The sequence below is a fragment of the Pagrus major genome, chromosome 6 (genome assembly GCF_040436345.1).
Source record: "Pagrus major chromosome 6, Pma_NU_1.0".
Taxonomy (NCBI): Eukaryota; Metazoa; Chordata; class Actinopteri; order Spariformes; family Sparidae; genus Pagrus; species Pagrus major.
In genome coordinates, this window is record NC_133220.1 from 4,452,488 (window position 1) to 4,478,341 (window position 25,854).

At 41.2% G+C, this 25,854-nt stretch overlaps 1 protein-coding gene across 2 annotated transcripts in view; it reads left to right on the forward strand.

Annotated features, from left to right (window-relative positions):
• Nucleotides 1–25,854, forward strand: part of mtss1 (MTSS I-BAR domain containing 1) — a 63,427-nt gene that overhangs the window by 15,855 nt on the left and 21,718 nt on the right. For both annotated transcript variants that reach the window (XM_073467820.1, XM_073467821.1), the window contains exons 2-6: nucleotides 2,640–2,701; nucleotides 8,009–8,082; nucleotides 22,672–22,756; nucleotides 24,115–24,206; nucleotides 24,291–24,365. In XM_073467820.1, coding sequence (XP_073323921.1) covers nucleotides 2,640–2,701; nucleotides 8,009–8,082; nucleotides 22,672–22,756; nucleotides 24,115–24,206; nucleotides 24,291–24,365 — 388 coding nt within the window. The remainder of the gene's footprint in view (nucleotides 1–2,639; nucleotides 2,702–8,008; nucleotides 8,083–22,671; nucleotides 22,757–24,114; nucleotides 24,207–24,290; nucleotides 24,366–25,854) is intronic.

The following is a 25,854-nucleotide window of genomic DNA, read 5'->3' on the forward strand; positions in this document are numbered from 1 at the left end:
CTAAGTGTATTAGTGCTAATTGGACAGTAATTGTTTGATTGCAGACTGCGCTGAACTGAAAAAAGAGTGGACGTTCTGTACTGAATGTTTCAGGGCGGACACATGTACCGTTACACCCTCTGAGCATATAAAGACTGAGCAGACAAAAATGTACATAAATGTGGTAAAATACCAGCGACAGAGCACAAGAGGTACAAGAGATTTGATTCTAGGCAGATTTACACATGACACAATTTTCCATGCATGGATTTTGTGGAAGATTAATGCGGTGAAAAACCCCCTTGCATGAGATGAGGTTTTGTAAAGATTACTTCAATACAACACACTCTATATTATTACATCTAGAAGTGATTTACCGCCTGAAATGCACCATCATTCACCCTATATCAGCAGTTCAGTATCCACTGATGATGTCAGCTCCAAAAACATTACGCTCAGTTCGGTCTACCCTCGATGTGCTTCATCTTAAATTTTACTTTGGGGCTTATTTTCCTCTTTTCTCTTAATCCGAATATAAATTTAGTCCAAGCTAAAACCCATTTCGTCCCTGCAGGGATCAATAACGTTTTTGGAGTGCAACCCATTTCAATTCATTTCCTTCCTCTTCCATTTATCCTACTTGTTTACCAGAGGCATTCAGCCGGTCACCTGCAGTATTTCATCATGTAGTGTTAAGTCCCTGCAGCTAGTAAACCTGTCAGCCCCATGCCGTGTGCATGCCTGGCTAGCTGTGAAGCGGGGGCAGGCTAACAGCTTTAGCGGTGTGGAGCTAAGAGGCTAATGGTTTGGTGTTAGGGGTTAAATCGGTATTATCCCCTCGGTGGTGGACCAGCAGATACAGAGGACAGACAGGGTGACTGGGTTCGGGAAAATGAAGAGAGAGAGAGAAAGTGGGATTCAGCCCTCTGTTCCAACAGGGCTTTCCTGCATTTTTAATTGAATAACCAGAGCAGCACACCAGCAGCTGTTGGTCACAGATGTAACCCAAGGTCAGAGCCTGCAGCACCGACCGGCCTTAGATTACATAATCAATCAGCTGCTGTTCCAAAATGCAGAAACTGTTTTTTACCCCCTAAAGGAATCGTTCAGCACCAGCAGGCGACAGAAACAGAAATATATTTTCCTTTCATATTTCAGTAATGTTTTTGCTTTATTGGTGATATGTGCAGAGTCATTTTTTGTCAGTAATTTAATAAAAGAGTGCAAATATTCTGAATTTCTTCTTAGTTTGTTTTCATTAGCGCTGCGACAAATGATTATTTTCACTGTTGAGTAATCTGTATATATATTTTTTTCTCAATTATTAAATCAGTTGTTGAAAATGTCAATCAGTTTCCCAAAGCCCGAGATGATGTCTTCAGATGTCTTGTTGTCATAGAGGAGTGAAGAAAACACACAATATTCACATTTAAGAAGCTGAAATGAGAGAATTTTGAGGTTTTTTCTTAAAACTTTAATGCATAAATCGATTAATCGGTCATCAAAATGGTTACTGATTCATTTATCGTTGACAACCAATAGATGAATTGATGAATGGTTGCAGCTTTAGTTTCTGTTCAAGTTTGAAACATATTACTGGAATTTCAAAGTAAAAAGTAAAAAAAAACTGTTAATTGATTACTCAGTTGACAAACTATTTAAATAATTTGTCATTTTCAAGCAAAACAGCTACAAATTACTTAGTTCCAGTTTCTCAATTGTAATGTTTTTCTGGCTTTTTGAATTTCTCGTGTTTCCATTTGTTTTTTCATTGCCCAAATTAAAAATATGTGTGAAAAAGTTGCACTACAACAAATTAAGTTCATGCTACTGTGGGGTTTGAACAGGATTTGGGGCTCAGTGGTGATAAAACTGCACATTAAGATGAGCTCAGCGTAAAAGCTTCAGTTTCAATCAATCACAGCTGCATGACTGAGGCTTTAGTTTGCTTATATTTGGCTCTGCCTTCTTCTGTTTGTTTCTATATGTTTACGGTCGGCCTGAGTGTAACCCCGAAGCCAAAAATAACACAAGTCAGTCAGCTGTTGAAAGGTTTTTACGCCGTTCACAGCTGCTGCTGCTGCTGTTGTTCAGAGGAACTCCGAATGAAAACTGTGAAAGGAATGTTTCACTCAGTGGTAATAAAGAACGCACACGGAGCTGCAGCTATTAATCGATTAGTCGACAATAATTTCTGTGTTGAGCAGCCTGTGCACCAGTAACACTGACCTTTGACCCCAGAGGATAATCTCTCCTGGACTGAATTAACACTCATTAAACTGAATATTATGTTCTCTCATCCTTTATTCTTTTTTTAATCATCATTCTCTATTTGTTTGCTTTCATTCTACCTCCTCTTCCCTCCTGTCGTCTCTTTATGTCCTGATACGTTTTGTTCTTGCTCTCTCTTTCTTTGCAATTCTTATTTTCATTTGGATCCAACCTCTAATTCACTTCAGTTCAGTCCATTAATCCCAGGTTACATCACTGTGTTATGATGGTAGAGAGCTCTGTGGTCGATGACTGCCAACCATTAGTTCTGTCTCCCCATTAAGGACATAAGATTATTGATATATAATACATACTGTTAAAACAGAATTCAGCCTTGTGTGAAGTTGTCAGAGGTTTAACGTCATTGATGTTTTCTGTGTTTTCTGCAGGCCAGTTATCCTACATGGGAGGACTTTGTAACCAAAGGAGCCAAGCTACAATCACAGCTCAGGTAAAACACACATTCACACACAAAAACACATGCATATAAGTTTAAACTTATATAATATTGTTTTATCTGGCCAGCAGGTCATACAGCATCTGTCAGCTAGAGCTGTACAGCTACCCCAGACTGAACCCCTCTAATCACCTACATGCCGAGTCTCTTCCCTCACGTTTTAGTGTATTTGGTCACCATCAGTTGCACTAAAACTCCAGAGTCAAAGAAATACAAGGTGTGCATCCTGGTCATAGTTTAGTACAGGGCTCGGGGCTCAGGGACATGTGAAAAGAAAGCTCATCTCACACATGAGGGTATTAGGTTAGGGGTGTACTACAGTACCTAGCTGCAATTTTCTGGCAATTATTCGCCAACATAGGAGCATATGTGGTCAGAATGTAAGCCACATGTGAACAGTTGATTTACATATTAACATCTAGCTATTTGTACTCAGATATAATAATACTATGATAAAAAATAATAATCATAATAATAATAATAATATAATAATCTAGTACCTTTCTTTACAAGGTCACAAGGTGCTTGTACAGTGAAATAATATACAATTCTGTACAGAAAAGTGAAAATGCAATTAAAACAACGACATGCAAATTCCCAACATCAAAGCCAGTAATATTAAAAAGGTTAAAACCGGGACGATGACAGAAAACATTTAAAAACAAGCATGAAGACTGGAAAAGAAAAGGAAATCTATTCAGACCAGTCGGCTACGAAGTTGGCTGAAGTTGGCCAATCTGAGGTCCTCGGGCAGGCTCTTCAAGAGTCTGCGGGGCATTACAGCAAATGTCAAGATGTCAGATGTGGTCTGAAAAATCAAAAGTTTGGGTATTTGAGTCTGGAAAAGTGTGAAACTTTGAAATTGAAAATGTGGAGGATCCCTGTCAGTAATAAAATCCTCAAACAGTTCAGAGTGTGTCTAGTGTGACAGCTCTGTCGATCAAAGCGCTGATTGCCCTGGAAGGCAAAAGAAGAAGAAGAGATTTCAGAGTGCGTTCACTTGACAGCGCTGTTGGAAACACCGTCTTTGACGTTGTCACTCATTCGTCAGTCAGATTTCGTCTGATCTGAATCTCAGTTTGTACGTTTTATTCTGTATTTTTGAAGCTCTTAGTGTTAAAATAGCATCACTGCTAATGAGAAGTTTGGCTCCAAAACGTGATATTTGCAGATTTATCAAAACAATAACAACGTTCTCGCGTCAAGTCGTTCCTGGTTATTGTTCTGTACTCGTTCTGTACTGTACATGAATGCTGCATGTGTTCTGCCTCCCTCTGTCACATGCACACTGACCCAGTAGCTGGCTCAGTGTAATGACAGTATAATGGCTGTGTCTCCCAGTAGGCCAGTTTACTTTGATAAGCATCACCCTGCCTGCTGCACACAGTCACAGTCCATTAGCCCTGCCAGTCAGCCAGTTGCATACACACTAACACACACACACACACACACACACACACATAAATGCAGTCACAAATAGGACATCCACCCTGTTCAAAGTGCTCTTACGTTTAATGCCACTCAAAAGATTTGCTGTGGATAATTTGCACACATAAAGCTTCAATCCAGACTCCATGATGTGTTTGTTTATTGGGCCTCCATAAAAATCAAATGCCCTTTGAAATGTAAAACATAAAAACAAAGACGAGCCAGGAATTGTTTTTTTAAGGAGCTTAAAAGGAATGTTTGGTGCTTCTGAACGGTTCAATTTAGTGAACATCATCAGGACTATTAGGTCCGTACTTCTCAGCCTCATTAAACTGAATCTTCACTAGAGAATATTAAACAGTTTAATGAAGTCTTCGCACATTTAGTGAAGGAAACCTTTAGTTGCCGTGGCTTAGAACAGAGCAGGACTTCATATGATTCACATGAATTGACCTGTAGACAAATCTAAAGGCTTCAGACAGAAACACATCTGCAACAGTAGATGTGGTTAAAATGATATTATTGTGCCCTGAAGGATGGAGTGGAGGAGTTTTTAGTGCAGAAGGTTGCAGCGACATTCTCCTGCAGGACTCACTAATACAGTGGGTCTCTTTCTTTTATCGACATCATGGGAAGAAATCAAATAAATGAAAAATACAAGAGAGTATTGTAGAGTACAGGTTTAACTATCCATGTAAATGGTTTTCCTTCCACTAAACACTGAGACAAATAAAGTTTCAGTTCGGTGTAACATGATTATAATTTTTTCTTGTGCAGTCTCAGCCTGCAGTGCCTGAACTAAGGGTGTTGCGACATACAGGCATTGACGATGACAGTGTTTTTAACAAAGAAATATTGATATCGTGTGAATAATTCACTGCCTCTTATTTCTCTTCTCGCTTTGTCATATTATTTTATTATATTATTATTAATGTTGGTTACCACTCATAATAAAATATAAAAAACGACACAGTAATTAGCTAGCTGCTACCTCAGTTTGCGGCTACTACTGCAGCGCAAAATCGTGTCATAGGAGATGACGGACGAGAGCGAGACACTTGACGGCATGATAATATCGTTATCGTGAAACACAACAGCATAATCGTGTAGTGAAAATCTGATATTGCGACAGCCCTTGCCTGAACTTTAATGCAGTGTGCAGCAGCTGAAAGCAGACAAACCAGAGCTCCTGTCAGGCTCCACTGGGGTTTCTAGTGTCTTGTTGAGGAATGTGGGACTGTGAGTTTTCCCGCAGCGTCACCAGAGTGTTCAGGCAGCTGGGGATCCTGAGACGGCAGATCAAACACGTCCGTGCACACATGAGGCAGCAGTAGTGAGTTTTAATTTTATGTTTCTGGTACCAGAACTTCAACACAGATGTTACAAACTGTGTTTTCACGGCAGGTTTGTTGCATCGCTGCTACTGTCGACTTGTTGTTCTTCACCACACGCAATGCAAACTTTGACTTTCAGGAAGTGTGTGTCTGTGTGTGTGTGTGTGTGTGTTCTAATATGAAAGAGAATTTTCTCTTGGTTCAGACAGACACACACTCGCACACAGAGACACACAAACTATTGACAGTGTCATCTGATCTTCTTAGTTAGGTTTGCAGGGGTAATGGCTGGCTGTGTGTGTGTGTGTGTGTGTGTGTGTGTGTGTGTGTGTGTGTGTGTGTGTGTGTGTGTGTGTGTGTGTGTGTGTGTGTGTGTGTGTGTGTATGTGGGTGTATGTGGGTGTGTGCGTGCACAGCTATAGAAACATAGACCTGACTGGTAATGGAGCGCACACACACAGACAATAGGTCCATTGATGATGATGATGTGTGTGTCAGAAGGTCTCCAGTTGCACTCCCAACACTGGCCTTTGAGGAAGTCTGGCCTCTCATGTGGCTCCAAAATAAAAGTCTTTTCTTTTTCCTTTTTAAAACCCAAGCAGAGTTTGTTTGAGATGTGTCTTCTGCTGCAGCCTGTCGTCCACCTTCTGCCGTGTTCCTGCGAATCGAACCAGGGAATAAATTATTTCTGTTCTTTGTTTTGGTTCACACCACGCAGTTATAAAAAACAACATGACTCACATGACTCACATGGTCACCTGCCATCCTTCCTGCAGGAGCGGAGCTGCTTTTCTCTGGTGTTAAATATAGTTAAATATAGGGACGTTTATCCTTGCAATTAGTTGGGTTCTTTATCTTTCTCTCCACTGTTATCACATAATTTGTAATTTCCAGTTGCATATGTGTTGCACTCTACGCTACGCTACTTTATGTCTTCATAGGAACTGATCCAAACTGGAAATCCTAGTCAAAGACAACATGCGTAGATTAAGTTTCCAAGAATTGTAACCCAATCTGAAAGGCAGTTGAGAACAGACACCAATCCCTCACCGGCTTCCCACCAGTGAACACATTTAGTGATGTTTGATGAGGCGCATGAAAAGTTGTCCTGAAGATCAAAGAGGTCCCAAGGAAACGTGGCAAATGACAGTCTTTGTTCGGTAAAAAAAAGACTTCCTGTTGTTAATTTGGTTACTGTGAGCATTCAGCAACAACACTTTAAATGAATGAAAGTTTCCCTGAGGTCTCTTGGATGTTCAGACAAAAATTACAACCCAATCCAGTGAAAAATAAGCGATTACTGAGGCTTAAAATACACAGACAGAGAAGTTAAGAAGTATTTGGAGTACAACAACAGTTTCAAAATGTTTTTTTCTTCTTCTAGAAAATCTGTGACATGAACTTGTACAAGTTCTGTTTTTGGCTGAGTTGGCATTAAATTACCCGAATGCGAATGAGTCTGGACTGAAACCTCTCTGTTCATGTTCAATTTCCAAGGATCGTTACCAGAAAATGCCTACGGACAAAACCAATTTCTGCCCAAAACCCACAACCAATTGGTGCAACAAAACATGATGTAGCATCAGTGACATTGGCAAAAGAAAAAAAATGGCAGTTTTATTAGAACATCTTTCATATTACAGCTAAACACAACACTAAAATGTGATTGTGTAAACATTTCAGGTGGGAAATATGCAGTGCAGTATCAGAATTTTGGACAGACTGGTTGCAATTGGATAGACCTACAACCAATCAGAGGACTGTCACCAGTCAAGATTTGAAAAGTCACATGTTTCACTGCTCTGTCAGTCATCATATCAAACCCGTCACATGAGATAGTTGGTTGTGATTGACCTGTCTCATACCTGGACACAGGTCTGTCTGAATGCAAGCATGGATGAAACATGAACTCAGACTTGTCCGGTTTGTAAGCTAGCGAAACCTTTTTACTTTTTAACTGCAACCAAAAATATCTCAGCTGTTCATGCTACATTGACTGTAGATTTCTGTTGTATGTTCAACAGCTGCTTTAACTGAAATATTATATTATATGGCAACAAGTCATCATCAGCTCCAGGGATGCCCAGACTATAACATATTCACAGCGTGGTTGCAGAGTGGCTGATGGCAGCTCCACATGACACATTTGGGTGATTGTGCATAATTGCCAAGCACAATTGCTCTGAATCACAACCCATTAGTATTGAAAGATAAAGTCATGAAGTCTTTAGTAGCCTATTTAGTTACATAATTACTGTTTAGTTTCTTTGCCAGTCATTCATCATGGTTTGGTACCAAATGTTCTGTTGCCTGGTGCCAGCCTGCCGCTCATGAACCACTGATCAACACGCTGAGTGTAAACTCATTTGAGCATTTTGTTCTCTTTTTCATGTGTGATGCGTTTGTGTTGACTGCTTTCTGTTCTGGACATGAGTGTCGCTGCTCTGCCTGTCGTACAAAGATGGAGACAGACGTTGTTTTGAATGTCGTATTTAATCTGTTCAGTTACATAATGTTTTGCTGTTTGTCTGTGACACAGGACGACCATCGTGGTGACCGGAGCCTTCCTCGATGCATTTCAGAAGGTGGCGGACATGGCGACCGGGACCAGAGGTAAACAACCACACACACACACACACACACACACACACACACACACACCCATGCAAATGCACTCATACAGACATCGAGACACATATAAACACACAGACACACAGTGTGATACAGCCACATGCAGTTAGACTGAGTTCTTGGCCGTGGGACAGAAGAACTCAAGAGGAAAATCATTCTGGGATCAGCTTCAGCTTTGTGTGTCTGTGTGTGTCTGTGTCTGTGTGTGTGTGTTTGTGACATCATGCAAGAGAGCCAAGGGACCTGTTCTCCCTCTTCTGTCTGTTCTTTCCTTCCTTCTTACAGTTTGATCTCTTTTTTTATTATAAATAGTGAGATCACGAGGGAGCTAATTAGCTTCACTGTGGACCAGGCTCTGTGTGTGAGTGTGTGTGTGTGTTTGTGTGTGTGCCTGCAATATAATATAATGTAGAAACCATTAAGGATTGTGCTACAGGAGAACAACCTTTCTCAGGAAAATTGCCCCAGCCAATTTTCAGTAGGCTACTGTACATCTCCCTTTTTCTTTTCTTTCCTCGTCTGATATTTTTGTGTGCTGTCAAGCTAACTCACTCTGTCTGCTCGTGAGCCTTTCTTTCTTTTAAGTTTTTCCTTTTGATCTTCCCCTCTCTCTCTCTCTCTCTCTCTCTCTCTCTCTCTCTCTCTCTCTCTCTCTCTCTCTCTCTCTCTCTCTCTCTCTCTCTCTCTCTCTCTCTCTCTCTCTGAGACCTCATGTGCAGCTGTCTTGTTTCACCCTGGATAAGGTTACACACATTCACACATATACAATTCATAGTGTAGGGAGGTTCTTGGTTCTTCAGGGTTGAAGGATTACTCCAGTATTGTGGGAAACACTCTTGTTTGCTTTTGTATTTAGAATTAGATATAACAATCGATGTCAAGTATAGAGTTAAACCTCTTGGCCGTGGAAAACATTGTAGCCATATCTGATAGCATTGTACCCTTCTAACATTGTTGGACTCACAATGGACAGTTAAAACAAAAGAGATGAACATTGATACAGCAGAAGCTTCTACATTACCCACAATGCAACGTGACCACCGATAACTTATGCTACATCCAAAATTGCACACTATGCACTATATATAAGATACGTGTTCTCTCGTTCAGTGTACTTTTGTGTGAATGAACAGTTTGCACAGTTTGTATCTTCTGAAGCCGCTCGCCACATATCACATATCAGGTCATGCCAGAGAGCCTCCTTGCTAGTTGGAGTCGCGTAACCGAGGTAACCCATGCAACGATTAACTTATTCTGAAAAATATTTCATGTTTAGCAAAGTAAAACTTTGTACCAACACTTTACGTTTACAGCTGCAACAATAGACAATTGATCAATTAGTTATTTGAAAAACAAAAACAATTGTTGCCAACTGTTCTGATTGTTCATTATCATTTTAGTCATTTTCAAGCAAAAATGTAAAATATTCGCTTGTTCTTAAATGTGAGAATTTTCTTCATCATTCATGACAGTGAATGAAGAGTCTTTGGTTTCTGGATTGTTGGTTGTCAAAACAAATTCTTTTTTTTTAGCTAATTTTATTAGTTTTATCAGTTTTTTGCAGAGAACAGCCGCGGTGTCGTGGTAGAAATAGGCGAGACTCTGAATCTCTAGATGACGCGACGCAGCAGCCACGCTTGACACGCGTGTGGGAAGCACGTCTCAGGCATCCAGTGTCAACGGTCTAACCTGTTAACATGGATGCCAAAATGAAAAGCGAGAGGTAACGCCACGCAGCAGCGCTGCACAGGCATCCAGTGTGCCCAGCCTGGAGGTCCTGTGTACAGACTTTGGTGTGTAAAATTGGTTATCTGCCACAACAGCTTCCACCCTACTGGATTCAGGCCTGCCTGAAGATTTGAGAATCTTGCTGCCGGGATTTGATCCTTTTCTGCCACAAAAACATTAGCGACATCAGACACTGGTGTTGGGAGACGAGGTCCAGCTCACACTTCAGATGTTCCACACTGAACTTGGAAGACCATTTCTTGTGCACGGGTTGTTTGTGATGTTGAAACAAGAGCATATCTTCACCAAACTGTTAACACAGAGATGTGCACTGTTGTGTGAGATACCTCTGGAGACTGTACAGTCATATCCCCCCTTCATTTAAACTCGCAGGTTATATTTATGGACAGGGGTGTGTTCATCGTGTTTACAGCGATTATAAACCCATGTGGACCATTTTTATTGAAGGCCCACTTCAAACATCTTCTCTCCTGTGATAAAGCATCAGTATCCAGCCCTGCTGATGCAGGCTGACTACAGGCTGTATAAATCCATGGAGGAATCGGACAGGGACTACCAGTGTATTCAGCGCTGCAGCGCCTGTGTGTTGGGGCTTTGTTGAGACAGTCAGCTGCTGGTATGATTATGTAACACAGAAGTCGGTTGGTATTTAAAGGAAATCCAGTATCATGTGGGCGTGTGTGCGTGTGTGCGTGTGGGAGGTAAATCACAGCCGCTCCCCTCCGTGGAAGCCTCTGCAGACGAGCTCCGTCATGTTTGTTTATCAAAGAAAAAAAGGCAGCAAATAATAAAAAAATAAAACACAAACAGGGCAGATTCAGCTGGTTTGTGGCTGTGCAGGTCGCACACAGCAGAACAGACTGCAGATAAATAACAGCCCAGATGTTAAATACAGAGGTTAATGTCAAACAAGCAGCTTCAGGCAGCTGCAGATCACATTCTGGACCACATGACATCACCTGAAGCATAAGTACAGCATGGACATCCCGACATCATAAGGTATCATCAGGCATCTCACGTCACAAGACATACAGTACAGTTAAACACCAGGAGGAGAAAGTTTCGACATAGTACAGCCACACACAGAGCAGGCAGCACCTCCAGCATGTGATTATCTCTGGTAAACTTGCACGGACAGTGGTTTATACCGATATAATGTGTACTTTCTGTGTGTGTGAATGGCAGCAGGTAAGGGGTTGCTTAAACCTACAAAACCCTGTGGAAGTCATTCTCATTGATGTTTCAGGAGCAGGAAGTTTACAGGCTCAAAGTCTGCAGCCAATGTGTTTTTTTACTGTCAAAGTGTCTGCTGGGGATGTGTCTCATTAAAGCTGAAATCAATTAGTGTGAAGGTCCAACTGGTGAATATTTTGTCACCAGGGGGCTGTACTGTCCGTCTGCACAGTACGCACCAACAAATGCATTAATTTGTCAGCTCTTCTGTTCGGAGACCTGAAGTAGTACAGCAGCATGACTATATGTGCGTCTGTTGTCCATGTCGGTCATTTAACACGTGTAAAAACAAGAGGTCTACGGTAGAAAACAAGTGTGATTATTTTGTTTCAGCCCTGCTTTGTCTTGCTCTTGCTCTTGGCCTGGTTTAGCCCCATTCGGCCCTCATCTGGTTTAACCCCGCTTGGCTCTGCAGTGTGTTGCCATCTGTTAGCAGTTAGCTCAGTGTAAAGCTAATGCAGACTACACACACTGCATGTTGACCAAGCACATTCCACTGTTCTCTGTGTGTGTGTGTGTGTGTGTGTGTGTGTGTGTGTGTGTGTGTGTGTGTGTGTGTACCTGTGAAGTGTGTTTTAACAGCTGTCTCCTCCTCTATAGAAGTATATTGACGGCAAAAGATCTGAGGGAGCACACAAAAGAAGTCCGTCTCAGTCTGCGAGTCAACATCTGAGCGTGCTCGGTCACAGAGTCGTACTTGCAGAAGTAGATTTGAGCGTGCAAATCACGATCTGGTGCTACGCTGGTTTCTGAGCCTGCACTCTCAATTATCTCCAGCTGCTTTGGCAGCTTCTAAACATTCGCTATCATGAAAGATTTCCTTATTATCTGCAACAAGACATTTCCACATCCAGACGTTAGTCATGTCTTCAAGTCAGCAGCATATCGCTCCTCTGTAACAATATGACTAATCAGGACAACTTATTAGTTGCACATTTTGTGTCTATCTGACTTATTTAGCCTACAGCTTCAATTTTTGTGTTGGATGTGGATCTGCACTGTAGATTGAACCATCCTGATTTAACACAAAGCTGAACGGCCACTATAATATTTGGCTAGCAACTACTTTTAATTAATCTAACTCCCATAATGACTCACGTTCAGTTGGTACAGTATGCACCCCATGTGCAGAGGCCTTTGCAAGTCATCAGATTAGATTTGTATATGCAGACATCTCCAGTCTATCTGCGTGGGTTCCTGTGGTAACGACTGAGGTGTCAGTAACTACGTAGACTGCTGACGTGGCTTTCCAGTGCCAGCAGACAATTTATTTCAGCATCTGTCCACGGACGGTTGTTTTCTGTGTTGTTGGCCTCCCTACTGAGCCGATACCGAGCCGCTCCAATGCATTTCCATCACTCTTGACCTTGTTGTTTGACGTCAAGTCACAAATGACACTTTGAAATCCGACTTGAGCGGCCAGAACGTCTAGACTGAGAGGCACCTGTAGAAATCCGATTGGATATGCATATCAGATCAACTCCAAATGTGGTTTTGATCCAGATTCTAAAATACGATGATACAAACACTAAATTCTGCTCTGTGTCTCTATTTGTTTGTTAAAAATGGCCACTGTCCTAACTTTTATTTTGAAAGCAGAAGAAAGGGTCCAACAGCATGACCCTTCACTTCCAGGTCAAACTGAACAGGTGAGGCTCTGCTCTCAGTTTGAGTGAGCGGCTTTGATCATTACGAGCTTCAGAGACCCAGTTGCTGCTCAGATCATCTTTTACGATTCTGTCCGTCCTCGTGCACAAATCAAACCCGTCCCTGTGAATCTGTACCTGAGCTTTCTCAGAGGTTGACTTGCAGACGGGGTAGTTTTTTTGTTTCTTCAGCCTGACAGCTGAGAGTCAAAAAAACAATTCAACAACTGACTTCAATGAAGCCGCTAGTTACCTCTATTCTATAACTGACACAGACACACACACACACACACACACACACACACACACACACACACACAAAGACACATGCTGTTACACCCGTTGACAAGCCCTGTCAACATGTAAAAACACTTAATTGTTTTTTCCCCTTCAGCCCCTAATAACTCCCGCAGGGGTTTTTGTGTGTATATGTGTGTATGTGTGTGTGTGTGTGTGTGTGTCAGAACCGGTCTGATGGGTCCGTGTGTGGGTTTTGTGGTTGGTTGCCACGGTAATACCCATGTTCTCATCTTTCTGTGATCTGGGAAGTGGAAAATACTGCGTGTTTAAAGATTGTTTACCAGGACAGACGGACTGCTAGCTGGAAGCCCGGTGCCTTGCTCAAAGGCACCTCAGTGGTTCTGCACACCTGATGTGGGAACGTATTTCACCGTCAGCCGACTTTAACTGTAGTTTATCAGTGTGTGTGACTTTTAGACACTGACAGAGTCCTCGTGGTGTGTCACCTACAGCTGACCACAGAACATATATTCTAATTTATGGATATATAAAATTAAATTGATAGACAACAACGCACTTAACAAACAAGTAAACTGCTGCAATCGAGAAAAACTGCAGATTGATTTCTCTGATGTCACTGTTAACGGGACAGTACAGCTCCTGACTGTCTGAGTTTTGTGCAAAAACTGAATAAAAACACCTACGAATGGCTAACATCACCGTCAGTACTCGTATGTGTTAAAGCCGTTGCACACCTGGTCGGAACCAAAATGTGGAACGCCTGCAGCCATAAAGTTCAGACAGAACCGTCCTTTTGTACAGCTGGTCAGAAATGTGAGTCTCTGAGCTCCAGCAGTGATGATATTTTGATTTTTAACACATTTTGCAGAAGAATCATGATGTTCTTAGTTGTTTATGGAGCCATTAAATCGTTGTCGTATGAGGCAAAAGAAGTTTCTTTTGTAGTCACGGGAGACTTCAGACTGCGGTGATGACTCGAATATAGACAATAAAGTGGAGAAAGGATGACAAACTTGCTCTTATTGATCTCAATCCCATAACATAATTAAACAGACATGGATTTAATTTGTCAAATGGTCATTAATGACGTCAACGTTTTCAGAACAAAGACAGTTTCAAGCAAAGTTAAATGTTTTGAGAGTAAGAAGCGTTCCCATGCGTCCTGGAAAACCTTGAAAATCTGGAAAACAGTTGACCAGTTTTAATTTTAAAGATTGAACAGCAGATTACAAAACCCTTTGGGGCATAATGGCCAAAAGCAGGCAGCTATCGAGGATCTCAGTGTTGGTGAAGAATTGAGTTTGTGATATGAAACAGGGTGGGAGCATTTAAACAAAGAGGAAGGACTTTTAAAATCAGTTCTCGTAGAAACGGGAAGTTTTACACAACAGTGAAGTTGCGTAAAATGGGAGTTATGTGATTTGTCATTTCAGCTTTCGTTGAAAAACCTGGCAGCAACATTTTGACTAGTCTGCAGTAAATAGTTTTGCAATGGCAAACGTTACGTTAGTCAAATCAAAGATCGTGCATATACATTTGGAATTGATCTGGAAATGGAAAGTCTTTTCGTGGCTGGCACGAAAGTGGGCAGGGACAGTTAATGTGCTGTCTCTATTGTTTGATCAGTTTTCCAAGAATCAAATTTTACGACCCCCCCGGCCGAGCCACTGAGCCATCGATTGTCTGATATAGATCAACACCCGATCGATCAGTGTGTCCCTAAATAGAAGCTGCGAGGCGTCGGCCTGTCTCTGCTTTTCACTGGCTGATGTGTGTCTCTTTCCTCTGTGTGTGTGTTTGTGTGTCAAGATCACATCAAATCAAATCACGAGACTTTATTGTATTTCAGTAAAACGGAAACGAACGATCGGTGCTGTCCGATAATGCCAATCACTTTGTTTGGTCTTCTTCTAAATCGTCCTCTTTTCTTTTTCCTTTCTACACAAATTGTTTTAATGATCGGACTTCTGTTTTCTTCTGTAGAATAAAAGTGCAAAAGTCGAACACATAATACACTGACTCCTGCTTTCCCAGAGCGTCGACTGTACGTGTACAGTCAGTACACGTATGTGTAACACTCAGAAACGGCTCAGTAATGTCTGTGGATCACTGCAGGCGTCGGTGCTAATGTTCAGAAGTGATGATAAAAACAGCATCACAGCTAAAAGTTGGCATAAATCTTGTCACCATCAGCTGATTTTGAAGCAGGTTCCTCTTGTCTCTTCTCTGGTGATTCCACATGACCGGTCTCCCCGGCAACGAGGGAACAGTTGACGTCTTTGGCATCATGGGGCTTTCGAAGCACGCACGCAAACACACACACACAGACACACACAAATCACAAGACGTCTTACTGAGAGCTGACTAGATCTAATGGAGGTTTCCTGAGGTCGACTCTGTGCACGAGTTTGTTTTGGGTTTCAGAGGTGAGGAGACGGTTTGCTCCAGCGCGACTGACTGGTCAACTGGTCGGTTAATCAGTAACTGGATCAATGTAAAGAGGGCGCGGGTGGGTGAGTTTGGGGCTGTTGCTGTTTTAGACTTGAGTTGTTGTCATGGTGACAAGTCTAGTTTTGATCCAAGATGGGAGTGGTAGCTGTGTTTTAACTAGGAAAGTTTTCCAGGGACCAGGAACCTTTGGAGGAACATTTCCACCACATGGACCTGAATTGAAATTGAGCTCCTGGAGCATTATTTTACCACCCAAATACAGTTCCTTTTGTGGGGAAGTACTTTCCTAACGTATAGTTACTTTAGGGGCCATCTCACCAAAAACAATATTTCATCAAAATTGCAATCCGCAATATAAATTGCAAACTATTTTCAGAATTTTTAAATACCCGGTAGACCAGACTTGAAATAGGCTGTGATTTTCTCCATTCACGCCACTAAAACACACTAGTTAGAACCACCTGAGGTATTGTTGTTGTTGAAGTTTTGAAAATGGAAGTAAGAGGACATTAAATACAGCAATCTCCACAATTTGCCTGGAAAGTAGTTAGGGACATGTTCAAGAGCGATCACAATCTCAAATCAGCAGATTATTTTTGATCACATTAACATGAAATTACAGGAGAAAGCGTACAACAGATGGAAAGGCGATGCCCTTGCAAAATGTTTAGGCTGTATCGCAGAAAACAACATATATCTCTATTTTGAAATCTCTAAAGCACTTCATAAATCCAACCTCAATATCAGGGTGACTATGCTGCTTTTACAAAACATGAAGAACAGTCTGATAAATTTAGATAATAACATCACTTTACTGTAATGCAGCCATATCACAATAAAACAAAGCGACATGTTACAGTAGTTCCTTCATATCGTTAGTTTCTTGGGGCAAAGCTTCTGGGTGTTTTAAGTTGAAATGCAGCTGTAGTTTTAAGAGAAGTTACTGGGCACAAATTCCACATTTCTTAATATTGAACTGGTGAAGTTTCAGTCCAGCTGGATGTTTGTAAGATCACGATGTTTGACAGAAGCTCGTCTACCTGATGGTCACATTGAGAGCGTCAGGGAGCAGATTGAAAGAAAAAGAAATCCTTTGTGGAAATAACCTGAGAGCAGAGAAATCAACAGGAATTAATACACACACACACACACACACACACACACACACACACACACACACACACACACAGACTCACATGCACACACAGACAGACTCACATGCACACACACACTCTCGCAGACTTCTCTGAAAGGGCCACATTATGAGCTGTGAGGAGGAGAGGGAAGCTGGAAAATCTGGGTTTAGTAGGAGGGTGAACAGTTCCCTCTCTGTCTCTCTGGCGTTGTGTCTTTGGAAAATGGAGGGAAATCATAAATGACTGGAGCAGCTTTTTATTTTCCTCTTCCTCTTTTTCCACACACAGGAGTTTATGACTGATTTTAGTCAAGTCATTCATACTTTGTGTCATGAGCATTTTTTACAGCAGGTAACAGAGTCTGCTTTACAAACAAGACAAAGTGTGGAAATAATAATAAATGATTCGCAACAAGTGAGGAAAAGTAAACGTACATGAAGCCGTAAATGTTCTGCTTTATATTCATTGCTGAATGTTACTCAACCACTAGAGCCCGACCGATACATCATCATCAGCTTATAAATGGGCCGGTCTGATATATTTCGTCTTTACAGATTGCAACACATTGCAGAAAAAGATGCTGGGGGAAATTTCAAATAATTAAATTACGAGTGAAATTGACTCTTTTAGTGCACTGATGTCATGACAAAAAAAGTGACTGTCCAGCTTACTTGCCAAGAAAGTCCACGGTACATGTAGGCAGTCAGGCTCTCTGATATAATTAAAGTTATTAAGTTATTATTAATTTCTTAATGTCTTCATCAGGGCAAGTTTATTGTTAAACTGCAGAATCTCCTGCCTCCTCCACGAGTGTTCAACATGTGAGGATTCCTTGCAGTAATTATGTATACAGACAAGAATATCAACAGGATTTATTGATAGCTGAATTTTTTCTGCACCCTAATATCTGTATTGGCATTGGCCCCAAAAATCTATTACAGGTCAAGCTCCAGTTTCAACACGATCGTTTACTCGTGCACAAAGTCAGGTCAGGACGAAAGGTTGTGGTGTCTGTATCAGAGTAAATCTCTGCAGCCGGCCTCCAAAATCTGGTGGAAACATTTCCGAGAAAACAAGAAACAAGAAAACATAAAATGGTACAAACAAGATAAAAAAAAGACAACACACCATAAATAAAACGACACAACTGATTACATAATAAAACCAATAAAATAACAGTAAGACAAGAGGGATAGAAGCCAGAACAACAGATTTACCATTAAAAACCTTCCTGTAAAAGTACGTTTTGAGACAAGATTTAAAAAAGGTAACAGACTTTACAAGTCTTTTGTCTTTTGTTCAGAAAGCCAACACATAAACAGAGCTTTGTTTGTTTAATGCTCGTAGTTTTGGAATGAGATATTCAACAATCACATGTAGACTTGTGTTGTGTTCATCTGTCAGCCTACCTTTGACCACGTAGTGAGTGTACATGACATGGTTCACCCACAGAAACGTGCATCTGCACACAATAAAGCTTGCTGGTTCAAAATGTTTGACTTCTCCTCGATTCTGTGCTGATGGACTCAAACAGATAATTTATTCAGCTCAGTCATCAGGACATTTAAACCACAGCAAAACAAAATGTGAGAATCAAAAACAAACTGACTCCCACACTGATTCTGTCTGATCTTGTCAGGTTGCATTTTTCTCTAAAGTTACCTCCAGTCGACTCTGCGCTCCATTAGACATGTCTGAACACAAACGCAACGAACGCCTAGAGTGTTGAGCACCTGGCTACAACACTCACACACGCTCTATCACACGTCGTAATTAACGTGTTGCTATGTGAATATTTACCGCACTGAACAGGGCTTGGCTGTGATACTGATTTTATAATGATGTCTTCAATAAAAAGGCTGTAAATATTTATTCTGTGTGAGTGAAATGTCACAGGGAGGCAGCAATAAACAACTTGTTGCGATGACCAAACGAGAACAGATGGCAGGATGGTGTCTGTGCAGCTTCAAAATGAAAAACTCGAAGGAACAACTTATGTCTATCATTGTACTTGGGTTTTTTTTTTTTGTGTTGCAGTTGTAGTTTATTGATGGTGATGGTTTAATGTCCTGGTGCTGGGAACATGGTGACATCATTGTAAGTTATTTTGGACCAGAAAATTAAAGCTAAAATTACTACTCACACTGTCTGTTGTAAACAGCCGTCACAGTTTCCAGACTCACAGCTTTGATTATTAATATAACCAGCTATTCATTTGTGATTACTTTCAGTCTGACCTCCAAATAGAGCGGTTTGTATCAGTGTTTCCAGCTCGCCTGATCATCTGACTGCTCGAGTGTCTTGAGCTGTTCTTTGTGGCGATGACGCCATGTTGCCATAAAGTATAATGACAACACAACATTTTTCACGGGCCCTAATGATGCAGGAAAACATGCGTACAACTGAGAATCGCAAAACATTTCCAAAGCCAATATTGTATCAATACACGGACATGTGCAAATCTTTAATTATGAACTTTCAGGTACTAAAATAATAACACTAATTGCCTTTTAGTTCACTATATTGTACTGAGGTGAGGTCAGCAGAGGTCACGGTCAGCAGGATTGGTTTTGTCTATGACAGTGTTGGTTAATCTGTGTCCATGATAATCCCATTTTCCTGCTATGAAAAATAAAAGTGAGTAGAACAAAGTGAAAAATGTATCTCTGTAGATAAAACAGATGATGACGTAGATGTTTCCCTCTGGGGACTTAATTTGCAGTTGAAAAAAGTTAATAAATTGCAATATGTCGTAATAAATGTTATTAGAATTCTCTACACATCACAAAATGCTTAAAATTGCAAGGGTATCGTGTTGTGAGTTTGGTATTATGATAATATTGCATCGTGGGGCCTCAGATGATTCCCACAGCTGATACTTATTCTATTTTTTGCTCAAGTTTGGTCTCCAAAAGTGCATTTGAAAAATATCTAGCTCTTCAGCAGCTAGATTTCACTTTCTTCACCAGCTAGACTCTGAATTATGTGTCTGTTGTTTGGTGCCTGGCAGGTTTATCAGAGCAAACGACACGTGATGATTTTCAATGATAATCACAAAAATATTTATGAGAGCGTCTTTAAGAAAAGGTATATTAATTTGCCAAATAGGCAAAAAAGTGTGACCTGGCTTTTAAACCAGACAGGATTTAACACAAACTCTCCAAACGTCGCCCGACAGACTTTTGAAACTTCTACTTTGGCTGCATTAGGATGATGTCGCTGCTGCAGTTTAATGTTCCCTGAGCTCAGAGCTTCAAACAGGGAGGGACAGGCAAATAAAGCAAACATACCTTTGCCACACCTTCAACGATTAACCCACGCCTTACACCTGTGCATGTGAGTGTGTGTGTGTGTGTGTGTGTGTACCTGCCCTTGCCACGTTTCTGCTCATATATGTGAGCAGATAATTAATGTTTTGTTTCTGAGCAGTCGCAGGAGGATGGAGAGAGAGAGGAGAGGCAGAAGGACAGATAGAGGACAAGGAGGGAACGATGGATTAGAAACAGGAATGAGAGGATGAATGGAGGCTAGATGAGTTTTGTTGGAACGAAGGAAGAAAAAGAAGTAAAGCAGCTGCTTCAGTATGTACAGGAAGAGGGAGGGATGGAAGGAGTGAGGGTGGTAAATGAGTGTTAAGCGTTTATAGTCCAGGTTTGACTCTGACATCACTTCCTGTTGGCACACACACCTGATCTTTCACTGTGTTTGCTGTCTTTTTTTGATTTTATGTAACTCGGCAGTGACTCAGCGCGTTTGCGTGTGTGTGTGTGTGTTTCCTCTGTGCAGCTCTCATATTTAGATATTCAAATGACATAAAATGAGTCAGTGTGAACTCTCACATTCAGACTCTTCAGTGTAAATCTGCTGTGTCACTTTGTTCCTGCACAGAGTGGAGCTGAGTGATGCAGATAAAAATCAAAAAACGCCACTGTATGCTCAGACTTAGTCACGGTTAATCTGGCAGTTATATATCTATTAATCATGCATTCATCGCGGTGTCGAGTCAAAAACGCTTGTTACAATTTCCCGGAGTCCGCGCTGACATTTTGAAAAAGCTTGTTCAGTCCGATCAATACTCTGACTCACAAAGGTGTTCAGGTTACATTGATTCAAATCGGAGAAAAGCTGCAAATCCTGATATTTGTGTTCCTGAAACCAGAGAATATTTTGGCATTTTTGCTTGAAATAAGACTCAAGCAGTTATTCAGTTATCAAAACAAGTTGCCCATTTATTCTGATTGATTGACTCATAGTTTCATCTGTAATTAATCCTCTTATCACAACAGTAATATACTCTTGATCTTTATCGGGTAGTTTGGTGGGTATAGTTACATCAAACATCCAGGACAAGAAGAAAACATGTACAGTATAAATGCACAACAGATTCCATTGATATACAGTATTTTTACAATGGGATGTTTATTAAGTACCACTCGATTTTATTGATTTCACGTGATTGATCCTGGAAAACATGTAAACACTATGTGATGCGTGTCTGCATGTCTGTGTGTGTGTGTGTGTGTGCGTGACAGAGAAGTCAGTTTAACAGGAAGCGTCATGTCCACAAATGTCTGAGTGCCACAAAGAAGTCAGTGTGTGTAAGTGTGTGTGTGTGTGTGTGTGTGTGTCTGTGTGTGTAAAGATGACAGAGGACCCAGTGTGGACGCAGCTCTTTTCCGTGTTTCTCTCTCTGTCAACGTTTATGTTTCCCTCCCAGTGTTGCACCAATCTGAATAAATGTAAAACAAAATGTAAATCAGTGTTTGTCTCCAGCAGCGTTGAAGATATGAATCTTCTTCTGTTACATTAATTCATGTTTATGAGTTTGGAAAAAAGTTCCAGTAAACATATTTTATTGCTTCTTTCAACTTTGATCAACCAGCTTCATGACAGCGACTGTCTGAGATAGATGGTGCTGTGCTGGTGTGATGTGTTGCCGGCATCTCGTGGGTTTATTTGTGGACACGTGAGCTATTATTGTCTCATTAAGTGCTGTCGGTTTGTTTGTTGTTGGTTTGTCTTGTTATGAGACAAATACTGATGTAATTGTGTGTGTGTGTGTGTGTGTGTGTGTGTGTGTGTGTGTGTGTGTGTGTGTGTGTGTGTGTGTGAGACTTAATATTGTTCCATCCAATTAAGCGAGGCCGATTGTGAAAGACGGTGGTTTCTTTCTTCTTATGTAATTCATTAACAAAATGAGACGCACACACCTATTGTTTCAACACACATTACAACACTTGTCATAAGATCTTAATCAGATGGTATTTCCTTAATGCCACGCGATGAAGCAATGATGACACACACACACACACACACACACACACACACACACACACACACACACACACACACACACACACACACACACACACACACACAAAACTCTTTGTTAAACAGACTGTGTAATGTCATTCAGCTACTGTTACGTGCTGGTTGTACATGAAAATACTGTCAATCACTTGAATAAGCCCTGTTCAGTTTCTCTTATAGTCCACAGTGTATGTTAGTTTGTCAGAGTTCACACACCAACTATAACAACAACGTCAGCGTGGAGCGATATCGCTGGGATCACTTCCAGAGCGATTTGATGAATGATAGAAACACCAACAGCCAATCAGAATCCATCTTAACTTGCAGGTTGATTTCACGGACTTTTTCCGACAAAATAACGTTGTAGGAGCTCTTAAAAATATTGGTCTCCTCTTTTATTTAAGCTTATTGATCTAAAAGACACTTAACACAACTTACTCAACACTTATGTAACGTATATTAGGCTGCAAATGACCCATAAATAAAGCTTTTTTACCTGATACATACTGCCAAACTGGTCTTTGGTGCTGATGGAGACTCATGTTTGAAGAATTTCATAAAACCATATGCTTTTTTTTGCATGGTTATGATTATAGTTACAGTTCTTGGTGTGGACAGCCCCTTAAAGAGGAATACATGTACAAAATCCTATTATGTCATCAGCTGGTGTTTTATTTTGTAGGGTCGACGCTGCATCCTGAGCTTTGTTTTTGAAACATTTCAGTTTCTGATTAAAATGAAACTCATCATCTGATGGCTGCGTTGTTGTTGTTTCGTCTCTCCAGGTGCGACCAAGGACATCGGCTCAGCGCTAACCAGGATGTGTATGAGGCACCGCAGCATTGAGTCCAAACTCAAACTGTTCACCACGTAAGAGACGCACGCACACACACACACACACACACGCACGCACACACACGAAGTAGCATCGCATGTGTTATTTACTAGACGATGGGAGAGCAGGTGAAAGTGTGAATGACGGTGTGATGACGCCTTTTTTCTGACGGTGCTGGAACTAGACGCTTTAATTACTGTCGGCTGACATATGCTTACACACACACCAGCCAGGAAGTGTGTGCGTGTTAGTGTGAGAGAGCAGCAGTTGTGTGTTGTCCTGATTTCACCTGTTATTACCGTCACTGCCGCTGCTGCATTCACTTTACTGTCTGCTGTCATTAGAGAAGCTGTCACTCAGATGATTCACACACATTAGCACTGAGGCTGAACGATGTTGGACAGTCAGGGATGATAACGACAGCCTGGTTTTAAACTCATCATTTACCTCAACAGAGGTCTAAAGCTTTCCATTACAGTGACAATAATTGATATTTTTATAATAAATATGTATCAAATGAAAATATGAAAGAGGTCGCTGCTAGTATTGAACTCTGAGAGATTGATCACCTGAATCTGCAGCTCCCCTCGGCTTCACAGAGCTCATGTAGTGTCTGTCAGCTCATTGTTTGTTTGTCTGACTGCAGCTTCACTGTTCTGCTTCACTGTCACCGCTCTCATAGCATCGAGTTTGGCTGCAGCAGACAGCTGTTTTAATAGAAAAAGCTAAAAACTAAAAGCCCACCGTACACTACCTGCTCAGCACCAAACAGAAGACAGACACAGTGAGAAGCTAACTGAAAGTGAAGCATTCTGATATTTCCCACAAGAGTTGGTGGAGACCAAAAATAAAGCTAAGAGGGAGTAAATGTTCGACTTATATTCATCAGGTGAGCACGAAAGTGACTCCAAATGGATGATAATGTTGTGCTGTAACTGTCCGGTTTAACATTTCGTCTTACATGGTGATGAAATATGGTTATTTGCTGCCTGCAAGTGTCCGAAAAAATCAGTTTTTATCAGTGCACGTCCGTACCGGTGTTCATGAAGTCCAAATTAATCAATTAGTGAAGTCATTTATCTCAGTTTCTCAGATTTTAGGATTCACTGTGTTAACTTCATTATCTTCGGATGAGTAATGGTCTCGGTCTCTTCATTAGACTGTTTTCTGACATTTTTTTGACAAACTGAATCATTTTTTGGGAAAAATGATCAACAAATATCCGATAATATAGATCGTTAGTTGCAGCACAACATACAAATAATAGTAAAATTAATTATTCTGACCCAAACTACCAGAGAGATTCTGGCGTAAATCCAAAAGTTATTTTTTAGGATTAATTCAAAGAAAATGAAGTTGATTAAGTGAGACTTTAAATCTTCTTCTTCCTCAGAGCGCTCTCAGAAGGTCTCATCACTCCGCTCGAGTTGAAGATGGAGGAGTGGAAAAAAGTGGCCAGTCAGCTGGACAAAGACCACGCTAAAGGTATGTCCACACACACACACACACACACACACACACACACACACTCTAACTCAACCTCACTGCCGCTCTGTTCTCGTTGTTCAGAGTACAAGAAGGCCCGAGCAGACATCAAGAAGAAATCGTCAGACACCATCAAACTGCAGAAGAAGGTGAAGAAAGGTAAGAAGAATCGCCTTCGTCTCACATCCTGCAGGTTTCCAGCAGCACTGAAACAAACACTGCAACGATAAAACTGTCTGTCGAGTTACGTTAGCACAGCTGAAGAGAAGGTGAAGGAAAGCAGTCGTGGTTTGACATTCGAAGCAAAGCTCCAGCTAGCAGAGCTTGTTTACTTGAGAAGAAGATGCCACCTGCTGAATATTAAAACCATCTTCCACAGAGTGAGATAATCCTCCACAGTAAACATGACGCGTCTGTTTGATCCTGCCCTCATTGTGCTGAGATAAGTGTTTTCTGTGTATTATGTTATGCTCTGCCTCCTGTCAGTCACCTGACGCCCCGAGGGAAGAAATAATCCCCTGGGAACATGTTTCTTTGCTAGCTGCCACATCCATTTTTTATGTGGTCTTGTTTTTAAGAAGACAGTCGGTTTCTTTATTTTCTGTCTGCTGGGTTTCAGCATTTATTTAAAGATCAAACCCTAAGCCAGCCCTGCCAGTAGTCATTTTACTGATCTCTTTTAATCCATTTAGTGGTAAATATTATTTATTTTTACCCTCTGGGTACAGAGTCTGTAACATTTTAGCTCCAGCGGAAGATTTGTCAAATTGGCAAGTATTATAAAATAGATGGAGCCGGCTCACTTTGTACAGAACGAACATCTTGATTTGTACTTATTGGATCTTTATTAACTTTGGCTCCTTGTTTATTTTTTTGACTCGGGGCTTACCAGTCTAGACTTGGGACAAATGTTAGTCCTCCTTTTGGACTTGTTGGGCTTGACTTAGTTCTATGTAGTCTTTACTTGTGACTTGTTGTTCTTAACTAAGAACTTGTTAATCTTGACTTTGAATTTGGTAGTCTTGACTTGGGACCTTTTAGTCTTAACTTTGGATTTGTTCCTTTTGACGTGAGACTTGGTGTTGACTCAGAACTTGTTAATCTTGACTTGGGACTTGTTGGTCTTAACTCTGGCCTTGTACAACTTGTCCCACCTCTGTTTGTGAACTGTTTCCAGAGGGTTTTCTTTTTGTGTACGTCAGGTTTTTATCTTGTTAAATGTTGGACACTCAAACCTTCAGAGTAATGTTTTAAGGTTTCAAATTGAAGCTGCTGATTTCAGAGTATTTTTAATCATCATGTCTATGAATCGTGACTAAATTCAGACCGTCTCGGCAGCTTCTGTGCTGTGAGGCCTGTACTCGCTCTCAGCCCCGTGGTTCGAATGTTGCCATAGCAACCTAGACATAGTGCCAGGTAGGCACCTAGGCCACACCCCTTCCCGTTATCAGAGCACCACACCCTGTGGTTGCCATGGTTGCACCTGGCCCCACCATGGCATAATCAAAGACACTGAAAGCTGAAAGCTTGCCAGGAAAGACTGCAGATTGGCCTTATATGGCAGAAATAGAACCGAAACGCCCAAACACGTGCAGACACACACACACACACACACACACACACACACACACACACACACACACACACA